At 37.0% G+C, this 13,167-nt stretch overlaps 1 protein-coding gene across 10 annotated transcripts in view; it reads left to right on the top strand.

Annotated features, from left to right (window-relative positions):
• Positions 1-13,167, top strand: part of LOC100871512 (zwei Ig domain protein zig-8) — a 285,169-nt gene that overhangs the window by 100,170 nt on the left and 171,832 nt on the right. For all 10 annotated transcript variants that reach the window (XM_086913522.1, XM_086913521.1, XM_086913519.1 and 7 more), the window contains one exon: positions 5,513-5,726. In XM_086913522.1, the coding sequence (XP_086769648.1) occupies positions 5,513-5,726 (214 nt within the window). The remainder of the gene's footprint in view (positions 1-5,512; positions 5,727-13,167) is intronic.

Below are 13,167 nucleotides of genomic sequence, written 5' to 3'. Positions count from 1 at the left end.
TTATATTTTCTGCCGAATATGGAAGAGGAACAACGAATGAAAAAGGTATTTCGCGAAAAACAATGTTGGTGAAACGATACTGATGGTAGAATTTGTTTATTTTTGTTTTCTTCCTTTCCTGGAAAAATATCATAAATACGTTGATAGAAGTTTTATAGATAAAAAAAAAAAAAAAAAAAAAATTAGAAATAAAAAACGTTGCCGTTGTTGTTTTATGGATATTTTTATTGCGTGTTGGATAATCCATTATCGACTATATAGGGGTGAATCTTTTGCAGTTACGTTATTTTTGCAATTATAAAATACCGTGCTCTTCTTTATTAAAATTGATTTTATACCAAAGATTTAAAGAGATTGTTATTATATTTATTATCATTTAAATTATTAAAAAAAGAAAAAAATAAAAAATATATATATTGCATACGATGAATCTATTTCGCGTTATTTGCTCGTTTATTTCTTAATTCATTTCATTAATTCTGTAAAAAGTATGATGCAATTTTTAATGAATTCACCTTCATCATACTTGTTATTCATTTTCCATCATATTTGTGCTCAGCTTCGCCCCTTTTACTATTGTCAGCGTGTCGCTTCTACTCCATACTGGGAGAACTAAGTTTTCCTGCACTTCGTCAATAAGGGACGGGAGCTAATTAAAGTTTTCTGAACAGCATTCGATGGGTCGATCATCTCGCGGTAACTGGGTCTTATTCTCAGTTCTAGATGTAGCTTTGCACTCGATTCCAGTAGAATATTCTACTTGGTAATTACGGTAGAATTAAATGTATTTTCGATCCCTGTCGTTTGCACGACAGGCATTTCGGGTAGAAGGATAATTAAAAAAAACCATAATCTCGCCAAAACCAAAACCATAACCTAAATGAAAATATTTCATTTTACTCCCATTTTCCATTTTACACGTAGCTGCTTGAAAAAAATCAAGCAAAGAATTCCATCGAGATTAATCATTCAATTTTCAAAAAATTGATTATTTTCTTGCGCGTCAAAAAAAAAAAAAAACAATCCCGAAAACACGCCTTAAAAATCCCAATTTTAATAAGAAGTTAAAATTTTTATTCTTACTTCAAAATTCGAGGAAATCACCGAAACCGAGTTAAGGATTCCATTCGATCCAATTGTTTCCCCTCCAAAAAAAAAAAAAAAAAGAAAATTCTCCATCCTCGTCGTTTCACTTTAGACTCAAAGTAGTTTTCACGCTTGTGTAGAAATATCTCCGCTACCGAACGATACCTCTGGGATGCATCGAATTCGATAACCCTTTCTCTTTTCCTTCCTTCCTTCCTTCTTTCTTTTTTCTTCTTTCCCCTCGGCCGGCACACGTGAGGGTACTACTCATTTCCAGAGACAAGCCACGTCCCGGTTATAACCGTGTCGAAGATCGATACGATCGATTCGCTCCAATTTCACCGGGCTATGTATCGCGCTCCATCGGATCGGTATCATCTCCTTAGCGGATCGTTCGCCCACCACCACCACTACCCTTCGCCTACCTCGCATTTTAAACTGCTGATTCGACGGACGACGATTTATCTCGGACAGTGCAGCGACAGGCAAACATTATTACGCCTTGTTATCGAGAGTTGGAGCGCGACTACGTGCTGTTGTCCACCCTCTTCCTCCTCTCTTATTTTCTCGCGCCTAATGCCGATGAATCCCTTCCCCTTTCACGAGAAAACGGGGGGAAGGGAAAAAGATTCTCTCTCATTAGTGTCATTGATTTCTCTCGTGATTTACCTTTTCCTTCCAATTCGAGAGCTGTTTCTCTTTCCCCGGGAAAGAAATTTTATTTTCGTTAAAAGGGAATTATTTTGTAATTTTCTTTCCTTCGTTTTTTTGTTGCCACATAAAGTGATTATTCGGCTGGAATATTAATCATTGTTGTGCAAGAAGGATTAATTTCGAGAAGAGGAACGAAATTGAAGTTCCGCTTAGTTTAGACGTTCGGATATAATTGCAGCGCGATTTTAAATTTCTTTTGGCGAGCAGATGTTATCAAATAACGAGTAAGAAATCACAGGGGAAAGTAGTAAGTTTTCAAAGTTTTCTTGGTTAATTTTGATCGATTAATCTCTCCACCTTTCCACGCGCATCGAATATTAAAGAAATAAGGATTCGATCGAGAACGGATTCGTTATTTGTAAATGCAATAATCATTTAGGATAATATTTAATATATGATATTCAAAGCTTTTACTCCATTCCTCACGATATATTCCCGACGATAAAACGAAAATGATTGGACGACGAGTACACATCCAACGCGATGAAATTTTTAAACAATTTTTCTACTCCTCTCGTTTCCGCGATACGCGAGATAAATATTGATGCCAACTGCATTATTAATCCCCGATGTTTATTTCCACCTCCTCCTCTCCCCCCTCCCTTTTCCCCGATTTAATCAACTCATCGCATTTAAATTTTAAAACGCTCCACCCCTAACCGTCTAATTTTCATCAGACACCATTCGTGTAATCACTTTTCCAATAATCGTAAATTTTTATTCATCCACGATAAGGATTCGCGTGGAAATCTCCATTCGAAAAGCCGAATCGAATCGGTTTAACTCGTGTTCACATTGAACGGGGATATCGCGTCATCACCTTCGAAGAAACAAATCCTGACAGAGAGGGAATCGCATTATCGAGGCTCTCACAACTCTCTCGATGAAACTTTCCAACCACCACCATCTCTCTCTCTCTCTCTCTCTCTCGATATTTCCACGTTTATGAGAGATCGAGGATCCCCCTCCCCCCTTTTCTTTCGCGGACCAACTTTTCACTTAGCGGGCCAAGCGTCGCAAAATGGAACATTGGATTTCAATTAACAATTCCGTTCCGGTATTAATCGGGACAGGGGGCGGATAGAAGTCGAAATAAACGTGCGTAGCCAGTTTCCAACTTTCCTAAGAATGTAATTATTCACTGCTGAGCCCTTTATAATAATGACAAATGGCCCTGGCCGCCCGGTGTCTCCTTTGTGTCTCGTGCAACGCAACGCCTTCGAAAACGCCAGACAAACCTGCCACGCCTAACGATTCTTTAACTTCTTCGAGTATCAAACTCGGAGGGAGGGAGGGAGGGAGGCACCGACTGTAGAGCACTGTATTAAACTGCAGAGGGAGAATTTCCGCGAGACGTTTCGTTCACAGCTGGCCCCACAGATATAATGGATTAATCCTTGAACGAGTTATAATGGTCAGATGGATGGATGGATGGATGGTGTGTTGAATTTACGTTCAATTCGTTTTTCTAAATTCTTGGCCAATTATCGTTTTGTTCTTAATTGGATGACGGTTTATCATCTTGTCTCACGTTATTGTAGATTGAATTTGTTTCACTCTCTTGATTATTGTTGTTATATATTATTTATTTTCGAGCTCAATAAATGAGTAATCTACTTTGTTAATTATAATCGTGTCTGGTAAATTTATATTTCTTTCTCTCTGCATGAAAAATTGATCCATTGACTTGCATTATTTATTTAACTTATGCAACTTTAACTTTTCTATTCTATTATTTTTATTTATGTTATTTTACTTGGCTGACTCCTATTACTTTTTAGACAAATGAATGGTTTTGTCACTACTCATCCAACCATTCTATAATTTTGTCTTATTCTATTTATTACGTGTAAAAGGACGATCTATACAACTTGACAGATGAATGGTTGATTTGTATTACTTATCTAACAATCAACTTATCTTATTATTCGTGTGGATCAAGGTTCGACTATAACTACTTGGCTACAACACATTTGCATTTCATACAAAGTTTGAATCTTTATCTACTTGCCTTTCCAATCGACTTCTGCATAAATGGGTCTCCTAAGGAAAAACTTTTAGCTTTACCATCGCTGGTGGAGATTGATCTTGTTTGCGTTTGGCTTTCAGATGAAATCCAGAACGCTTTGATATCGCGACACCTTGGTTGTCGTAGACGAAGTTTCCACTTCTCGAGGATTTTTCTGCGTACTTGCTGCCCTTGCAACACCTTGCTCTCTTTGAGCCGCGCGAAATCTAGGGAAGTGATTATCTCGAGGGGAGGCATGCATCAAGGGAAAGAAAGAGTGGGGGGGTGTAGCCCATCCGTCTAGCCGAGAGGATGAAATTTGAATTCGAATACGTGGCGCGTTGCTAGGTGGAAAGGACGTCCGATTTACATTAAATTTACATTGCTATAACTTGGCCTCGTGTCTGAGATTGATATGGCGAAAGATCTCTTTCCCTCGCCTCCGAATCTCGCAGGAGTACATTTTCATTTGATGTAAGCTTCGAGGAAACGTTGATACATGTCCAGATCGGCGAAGTCATCCTTGGACTGTTTTTATCAGGCATCAGATTTGCCTAATCAGATTTCAAGAATTCCATTTTGACTTTGATTTCCTCGAACGAAAAATATTCCTGCTCCTTTGTCCAAAACAGACAGAGTGGATCTTTGCAATGGTTATTGTTATTATTTCTATTGAGTGAGAAATGTGTTTGAGCATTTTCAATTTTTTAAATAAGAATATTCATTGACAAACATGTCTGCCAACATTTTAAAAATTACATTTCGTCGTACAAGTATCCATAAAAAATCAATTTCAAAACTTTTTAAAATATCTATTTTGAAAATTCTTCGATAAAAAATCAAATCTGTCATCGTATCTGTCCATATTCCGGCGCACGTATCGAAGAATTCATCGATGTGATCCTTCAACGCAGTTCGTGCATTTATAGATAAATACAGTGACATGTGGAGAACGAGAGGAATATCGAATTTTCCACGAAAATGATGTTTTAATTGATTTTGTAAGCTTTAAATCCTATTTTTACGAGAAATCAATAAATAGCTTATGGACTCCAATATTTTTAATAGTGACTTTTCCCGAATTTTACATTTAAAATAGTTAATTTTTCAATGATCAATTTTGTTGAACCTGTAAAATTTTATAATGATATTTATAATATATTTGATATAATTTAAACTTATATTCTGAAATGCAAAAATTCTATTCTTACAACTCGTGTATGCACAATCACACACAACGTTTCTTCAAGAATGCAAATTTGCAATTTATATTCTAGCCACGTAGAAGCAAATCTGCTGATGGCGCCATTATACTTTCATTTTCAGAATCATTCCTTCCTTTTTATCCCTTAAACTAAACATTCGATATCGTATTCTCGATCACTTGTTACATAGCAATTTGACAACGTTTCGAATCTGTAAAATGGCGGGAAATTCAAATTCGGAACGCGATTCCAAGTTTTGAAACTGTTGGAAAATCTTGACACATTCTTCTTGAGAATTTCTCACTTCCAACCATTTTCCAGAATTGGCTCACGTTATCCGAGTTTCAACAGTGACAAATAGATAACGCAAGCAAGAGACAGAATATTTCTCGAGAAAAATTTCTCAAGGTTTTACACAATTTTTAAATTTAACGATCAACGACTAATTCCAAATCTCACCACGCCCATATAACGATCACATTTTCCTCTTCTATTCCAGGTGTCCTGGGTGCGCAGACGTGGCGACGAGCTCCACTTGCTCACGATCGGCCTCGACACGTACGCGAGCGACTCGAGGTTCTCGCTCGCCTTGGAGAAGCCGAATGATTGGCGGCTGCTTTTAAGTTCGGCGACCGAACGAGATGGCGGCGTGTACGAGTGTCAAGTCAGTGCTCATCCTCCATTAATCAGAACTGTCCATCTGACGGTGTCAGGTGAGTAAATGCGTACATATCTCCATCGTTGGCCCAACTATCGAGTTGTCAGTGTCGAGGGCCAATCGCGGCCACACCAGAATTTCATACATGTCCGTCCCTCGGATCTGATGCTCTTTGATCTGACTACTTCGTTGTCATCGATAAATCAACCGATTCGAGCTCGAAACAGAGACGTCGCGCTCGTTGATCAACCATGTAACGAGAATTTGACGTTATAGGTTAGGTTAGATTAGATTTTTCGTCAAAATGGTGGCATAATGACGCATGCGCAACCCTGGCATTCTCGTGAACGGTGGTTCGTTTAAAATGGAGAGACGTGGCGAGGCTTGATCCTGTTTATTAAACGCGAGAGGGATTAGGGATTATTTAGGAGTTGAAATTGGGTCTGTGCGATTCGCTGTTAATTTTGATGTTTTAGTTTTAGTTAGTTTCAGATAGAGATTTGGAATTATGGAAGATTAATTGTGAGTTTGTATCTATTTATTTATTGGCTTATATATGATGTATTATTGAGGAGATGTTATTGAATTTGAGAGAGGCTGATAAAGATTGATAGTGGATTAGCGTAGAATTTGAATACGAGAGTTTTCTTGTGTTCAATTCAGTCAATTCAATTTAGGAGGATCATTGATATGAGAATTGAAAGTAGTGGTGAGTAGTGATAAGAAATTTCAAAAAGTACACAATAAATTTTCAATATTCAAACTATGGAAATAAGTTATAAGCTAAATTGTATTAAGGAATAAACGAGGTTGTGTTGCCAATTAATTTAGAACAATCGTTTAACCTAACAACGAGGATATTGGTTATAACTTTAAGCTGCGATAATAGCCAAGGATTGAAACATCACCGAGAATCCTTGTTTCTTCGCGACACGATAAATATTCCAGTGACCATGTAGGTTTTGGTTATTTGGCTCCTCCTTGGGATCGTTGTTATTTTAAACCGCATCCTTCAAATTATGAATCTCTCAAGTACAGTTAAACCTGGCAAACTGAAATACCAATACAATCATTTTGAACTCACTAGCTTGAAATTATAACTTTCAGAAGAATTACCATATTTTCTTTAGAGACGTGTAGCCAATGTAAACTCTGCATTCTTTCGAATTTTTCAAATTCTAAAACTCAGATTGTGCATCACGTTTAAAAGGCAATTTTTCTTTAAAATAAAATTACTATTTCATTCGAAAAGAGGGCATACAATTTTTTTCTTAAACCGTCTTCTTATATCTTATTCTTTTGCAGGAGAAATATTAGAAATGATAGGAGCTGCTCATCGATACATGCGGTTTGTGATGCGGTTAATGAGATGCACGTTAGTTGCATATTACGCGCTCCCTCGAGTTAATCTCGTCGACGAGAGGAGGGCAAAAAACAGGCCCATTATTCTCTTAATCTAGCCTTGCAAAGTATCTCGGGAAAGTTGGCCGGTAGATACATAATCCGTGGCATTCTGTGGAACATTTTCGTTAGACCATAAATCACGAGGGCTCGCATCGTTACGGTCGTCCTTGTCGTGGCATAATGGCGATCTTGGAGCTAGTAACGATGTCCTCGTGGCACTCACGACCCATCCTACGTACATCCCTTAATTGGAGTCCTGTCTCCTCTTTGCACGTATCTATCCTTCTTTTTTATTGTTAAAATTTTAAAAACGCACGCTCGATAGGAAATTTTTGGAATTAAAAGCATTCCATGATTTTTCTAATACTCGTGATCCAGTTGTGTATTTAATATTTTGCAATTTATCGTACGATTTTTATATCGTTCTGAAATATCTAATTTCGTATTTCAAGATTTAAAGTGAAATTGGTGTCTGGAATAAGAATTTAAATATTTACGAATCTTTGCATTCCGCGAGACTGAAGCGAGTTGAATGGCAAGCGAGCACACATCCGAAATGCGCATACATGCATGCACAGTTGGCATCGTATCCAGCGACACATATCTTAAAACGCCGGTTTATGATGCCAACGACCGAAAAGCGTTCGATTCAACAGCGCTGCATATGGCTAATGTCTCGCTACCAGTCGCCTGTTAAACCTCGTACCCCCTTTCGTGGCTGGGGTTAATATTTCTTGACCTCGTTTCTCCTCCTCCTTCGTGGATTCCATACTCGTGACTTCGCAACGAAGGAAATGAACAGAAAGTGTGAAGTGATCTTTCAATTCTTCAAGCCACATTTGTCTTCTTATTCGAGGGAAGCACACTTATCATTTTCTCAACTTCTTATTATTCGTAAATATCGTAATTCTTTTTTTATTTCTTTTTGTCATGTATACGTTTTATATGATCGATAGGTTGTCAGTATACAATTTTTCACTTTAATTTTCACGTTAAATTCACGCATCCATGATATTATAATCCAGTCAAAAAATCAGTGGCCAATTTTGAAGGCAATTTTGAAGAAGTGAGTGCAGATAAACCTGAAAAATAATTAGAAATTAGATACATTTTCCAAGCCACAATCGATTTAATATCGTACCAGAAACGCCTGTAAGTAGGCAATTGGGCCAGCAGGAATTAGCATGGAGCTGGATATATCGAATCTTAAAAGGATTTTAAAGAAAACGGCAAGATTTTTTTTAAAAATTTCATTTCCAAAGTATGTCCTTGAGCTTTTTCCTTTTCTCTCGCAATTCCTGTGAATATGGACGCAGCGGCTGCGTTTGAAAAAAAGGGAAGAAGCAGTGACGTTGAAAGCGTACGACTCGGGATAACCCGAACTGGTACGCGCTTACTGGTAAATGCGTGTTTTCATAAAAGCAGGCAGTTACTTTGCCGCGTTCGAATAGAAAACGTGGTTGTTTGCGTGCGACACATTTTTCGTGCACATGTGTGCAATTTTCACATTTTCACTGGTCCACGCGTGAAAATACCTCCCTTTTGCCCGGCTCCCTTTTCAAACAAATGCGCAAAGAAGGAGAGCCGTAGGGCTCGTTTCAAGTGGGCAACAAGAAAAACTACCTCGGTTCTTTTTACTCTGAATGACTATTCACGGAAGATGCTCCTTGTATACGATGCTTCTTAAGGCATTATTCATGTTTCAATACGCGAAATACACGTCGGAACTTAAATTTAATTTGCCAGAAAAGAAGTTTTCCTTTCCCTTGTAATCCAATCTATAAGCTTTTGTGTTTAAGTGATTTAAGATACCTATTTTCTCTTATAAAAAAGAAAAAAAAAAAAAAAGAATCTCACAACCTGTAACTTGTCGATTCAACGATATATCATTACTCGATAAATTATTACACGAGACTTCTTAATTGCTTTATTTACATTTCGAAAATATTAGATCGAAAACGATTGTATTACTTTAAACGAGTTTTATTATTTGAGAAGAATTGTCAAAAAAAAAAAAAAAATATAAATAATTTTCAGCCTACAATTTACACTCGTATCTCAATTAAAATGAGTCTAGAGGAGAGTAGGAAAGGCATGATATCGCGTCATATCATCCGGTCATTTGTTTATCACGTTATCTCGTATGCGTGAATCATTCTTTTCCCAAAACAAACATAAATCCAATAAAAACCGAATGGCTTCGAGCTATCTAAATCCCCTGCATGGGAAAAATATTCCCCTCCCACCGATATGTGTGCACGCATCGAGTTAAAGCTAATAGGGGAGAGAGGAAGAAAGGGCGTTGATCAAAGATTGGAAAACTTTGGAAGGAAATGAAGGCTCGTGGGAGCGCGTGCTACTTTCTTTTTTTTATCTGGCGTGTCACTTCTTAATCAATCCGCTAGATTGTTACGAGCGTGTCAATCAAAACGCCCTTTTAAAGTGCAACCTTCCGGAAACTCGTCACAACGAGTTCCTTCTTATCGGCTCGAATTAGAAATCGGAATCGTGGCGCGATTGCACGCGACGCTTAGGTCGATTTAAGTCGTAGGAAGATTGAGAAATAACGATGGAACGTTATTTATATCTTGGAGAAATTTTAAGTCGAAGGAAGGCACACGATGAAAATGAAAATATCGTTGTATAATGTATTATGCAAGTGTATTTTGTATTTGTTTTCTACGCGATACTAGGTTGACGTAAATGACCTAGATAAAGAGATTGAAAGATACTTTGTCGAAAGAAGACGTTGAAGTACTAGCTGTTTTATTGAAAGTTCATTCTTTTCGAAAAATAGAACAAGTATCTTCGAGGAGAGAAATTTTTAGATTATAATTCTCAAATATATTTATAGTATATAAGAAAAATAGGAATAAATAAAAGTATCGATTAATTTGCATGAAATTAATTGATTAACAACTCGAGGTAATAAATATCAGATTATTGCAGATGAAATGACTAAATTCTTAATAAAATTATTCAAAATTTACTTGATTTAATGTATCATTTTTTTCGTAATTTTCTTTAAATATTATTCAACGATATCTCAAATCATTCATTTCTGAATTCTAATTCTATAAATTGATGATATTGACTGTTTCGTGTGCGAAACATAACCTAAATCTTTAGCACGATATTCGAAGAAATTAATAGATGGTTATCGACAAAAAGGATAGACAAAAGATTACCAAAAATCAGCCTTGTTGTCTTTCACACACAATGGCATTTGAAAGGGAAATTACGTTCAATTTACTTAGGGAGTTTCATGAATCATCGACTAAGTTTCCAAAGTAACCAGAGAGGATTTCGAATCAGATGCAAGCATCCGCAACGCGGTCACCAATACCAAGCAGATTGGTGACCGGTGTTCCATGAACAAGACTTTGAGGTATCCGCTATTGAAAGTCAAAGAGCGCGCAAGAACATTTCCTGTGATGTGCAACTTCGTACAACTATATATATATATATATATATATATATATATTGTGTGCAACTCAAAAGTGAGAAGCATTCGTAGATTTACCTACATTTATCCAATATTTGTTCCATCTTGACAAGCAGCGGGACATCTTCGAGAAATGATGTGAACGCGCAATCTGAATTTTCGAAATGTTGTTCTCTTCTTTTTGACTATTTATTTACGTTCAACGCCATGTTTAATGTCCTCTTTATCGATTGTCGTGTTGATTTTTATAAAAATACATCATCACCAAAAGACATTAAAGGCGAAAGATGTGAGACTATTGACTATTTACAGTTTAACTCCATTAATTTAGTGAGTTTTGTCTACATGAAAGAAAGATTGAAATTATTACGTACAATAACAACGATTTGTAAATGATTTAAAATTTGAAATTTTTAATACCAAACTTTTTGATTTATTTTCTTTTTTTTTTTCTGCAATTTATTTGAAAGGTTCTATCAATTTTACGTTTTTTTTTTTTTTTATTTCCGTTCGAATTTTATAAGAGGAAAAATTCGAGTTTTATATATTGAAGCACAGTTTACTACAAGTACGAATTTTACATTTTCACAACGAAACGAATTGAAATACTATTCTGGTTACATTTAAATAATTTCAAATTGAAGTGAAATCACGTGCAACAACCTAATAATTAGAAAATTCTCTAAATCCTAACCTCAAAACTCAGAATTTTTCATCCATCTTCCTTCTTTTGCTCCTTTCTTTTCTTGAGTCGTAACGTTCATTACGACCAGCTATATCTTCACCATTCGTCAGATTTGTCGTCGTAAATCGAGAAATCGATGATTGCGACGACCGGTATCTCGTTCAGCGCCATTTTATCGGCCATTCTCAGGTTCGAACCGACTCATTGGGCTTCGAGTCGGCCTGATTGATTCTATTAAAGTGCAATTATGCGTTGAAACCCGGGCCACCGTGACGATATCTTGCCGGTTGATACCATTGCTGATTTAAGGCCGACACAGATGCTACGCGAACCGAGAGAATTCGTAATGTCGATGTATGGGAAACAGTTAGAATGGTTATGGAGGATCCTGATCGAATGGAGTGGAACCGGAGACTGAGAATGATATCCGAATGATTCTGTCGTTTCGTAGGTGGGACAAGATATCCACATTTATGAACAGGATTCTCGTATTTCTTTTACGTCTGCCGATGTTCATACAATATCGTTCAAACGTTTGAATATATGCATACGTGTCTATTGTATTTTATCTCGTCCTATTCACATCCTTTCTATTTATTTTCAATCTTGTCGAGATTAATGGGATAACACATTTCAAGATATATTTATGATATATTGTTTTATCGAAAGGGTTGGATACAATAATTTACAATCTCGTGTTATAAATGAGTTTATGAGTTAGAAGAAAAATTCGTAAAAGTTGATGAAGAATATTTTAGAAGTGCAAATTGATTTAATTGTGTAAGATTCGTTTTCATTACTGGGGGTTGGGCTTCTCTTGACGCTTTGTGAATATCGACATGCCAGCAATGTAATCCAATTCCAATTTGAGACAATATCGATATAATACTAACTTTTTTTTACTTAAACATTTAATACATTTTTGAAAATCTTTTTTCATCAAAACATCGTATAATTTGAATCCCTTCTTTCACTTTCACTTTGTTCCTTTTTTTACACAAGTAAATAAACTCCGAGTTATAGCGAAATCGTATCAGAAATAAAATTCAATACTTCTGCTGGATAATCATAAAGCTTTCTACTGTTGTTCACGGAATTTTAAATTTGAATAGCCGTCCGGTAAAATAGGCGCATGCTTTTTCGAAATGAATTTTCCCGTGAAACAAGGGCCACTACTGGATGCAGGAAACCAGCTTCGACAAAGTTTTCCAGTCGACGATCGCATTAAAGATGGCAAGAAGAGAAAATACCTTTTATTCTTCCTCCATATACAAAAAATCAATAAATTCCCATGCATCCTCTCTCTAAATTTGATTGAAACGTAAACGTGCAAATTTGCTTCTTCCCTCTTTCTTCCCAATTAAATCATTTTAAAATTCATTGTAAAAATATTTCCCCCTCAGGAAACTCAGCCGATGAGACTGCACAATTGATCAAACTGATCAAATCCGTGACAAAGGAAAGAGATCGAATGATTAAAATTGTAAAAGCGAGAGAGCGAGGGGAACAAACATGGGAACATCAGCGACACAATCGGTCGACGGCGGAACCGTTACGCCCGCGCCGTTTCCGCCGGAAACGCGTCAACCGGATCGCGTACCAGTAGTATTGTTCACGACATTTTTACGGTGGAGGCGTTATTGGCAGTTCGGCGTTTTCGAAATCCACAAAGACGATAAATCGAACGGTAGTTCTTGCGTGCGTTCTCTGGAAACACTATCCCCTTCCTCCCCCCCTCCTCTCTCGACGTGTCGCGTGTCCCCATTGTCTTCCATCCGCGCGTGTATTTATCGGTTCGCACGTTGCATCCTCGCACGTGAAAACGGGGGGGGGGATCGATTTTACATCGGCGAAGCACAGAATTGGAATCACGTCGTAAAAATCATTTGGGATCGATTCGTCGTTAAACTTGTAATATTATCCGTATTATCCGCGTTCAACTGTGTGTCGACGATATACAGT

The sequence above is a fragment of the Apis florea genome, unplaced genomic scaffold (genome assembly GCF_048593485.1).
Source record: "Apis florea isolate Af1SG1 unplaced genomic scaffold, ASM4859348v1 contig_3496_pilon, whole genome shotgun sequence".
Classification (NCBI taxonomy): domain Eukaryota; kingdom Metazoa; phylum Arthropoda; class Insecta; order Hymenoptera; family Apidae; genus Apis; species Apis florea.
This window is presented reverse-complemented; position numbering and strand designations above follow the sequence as displayed.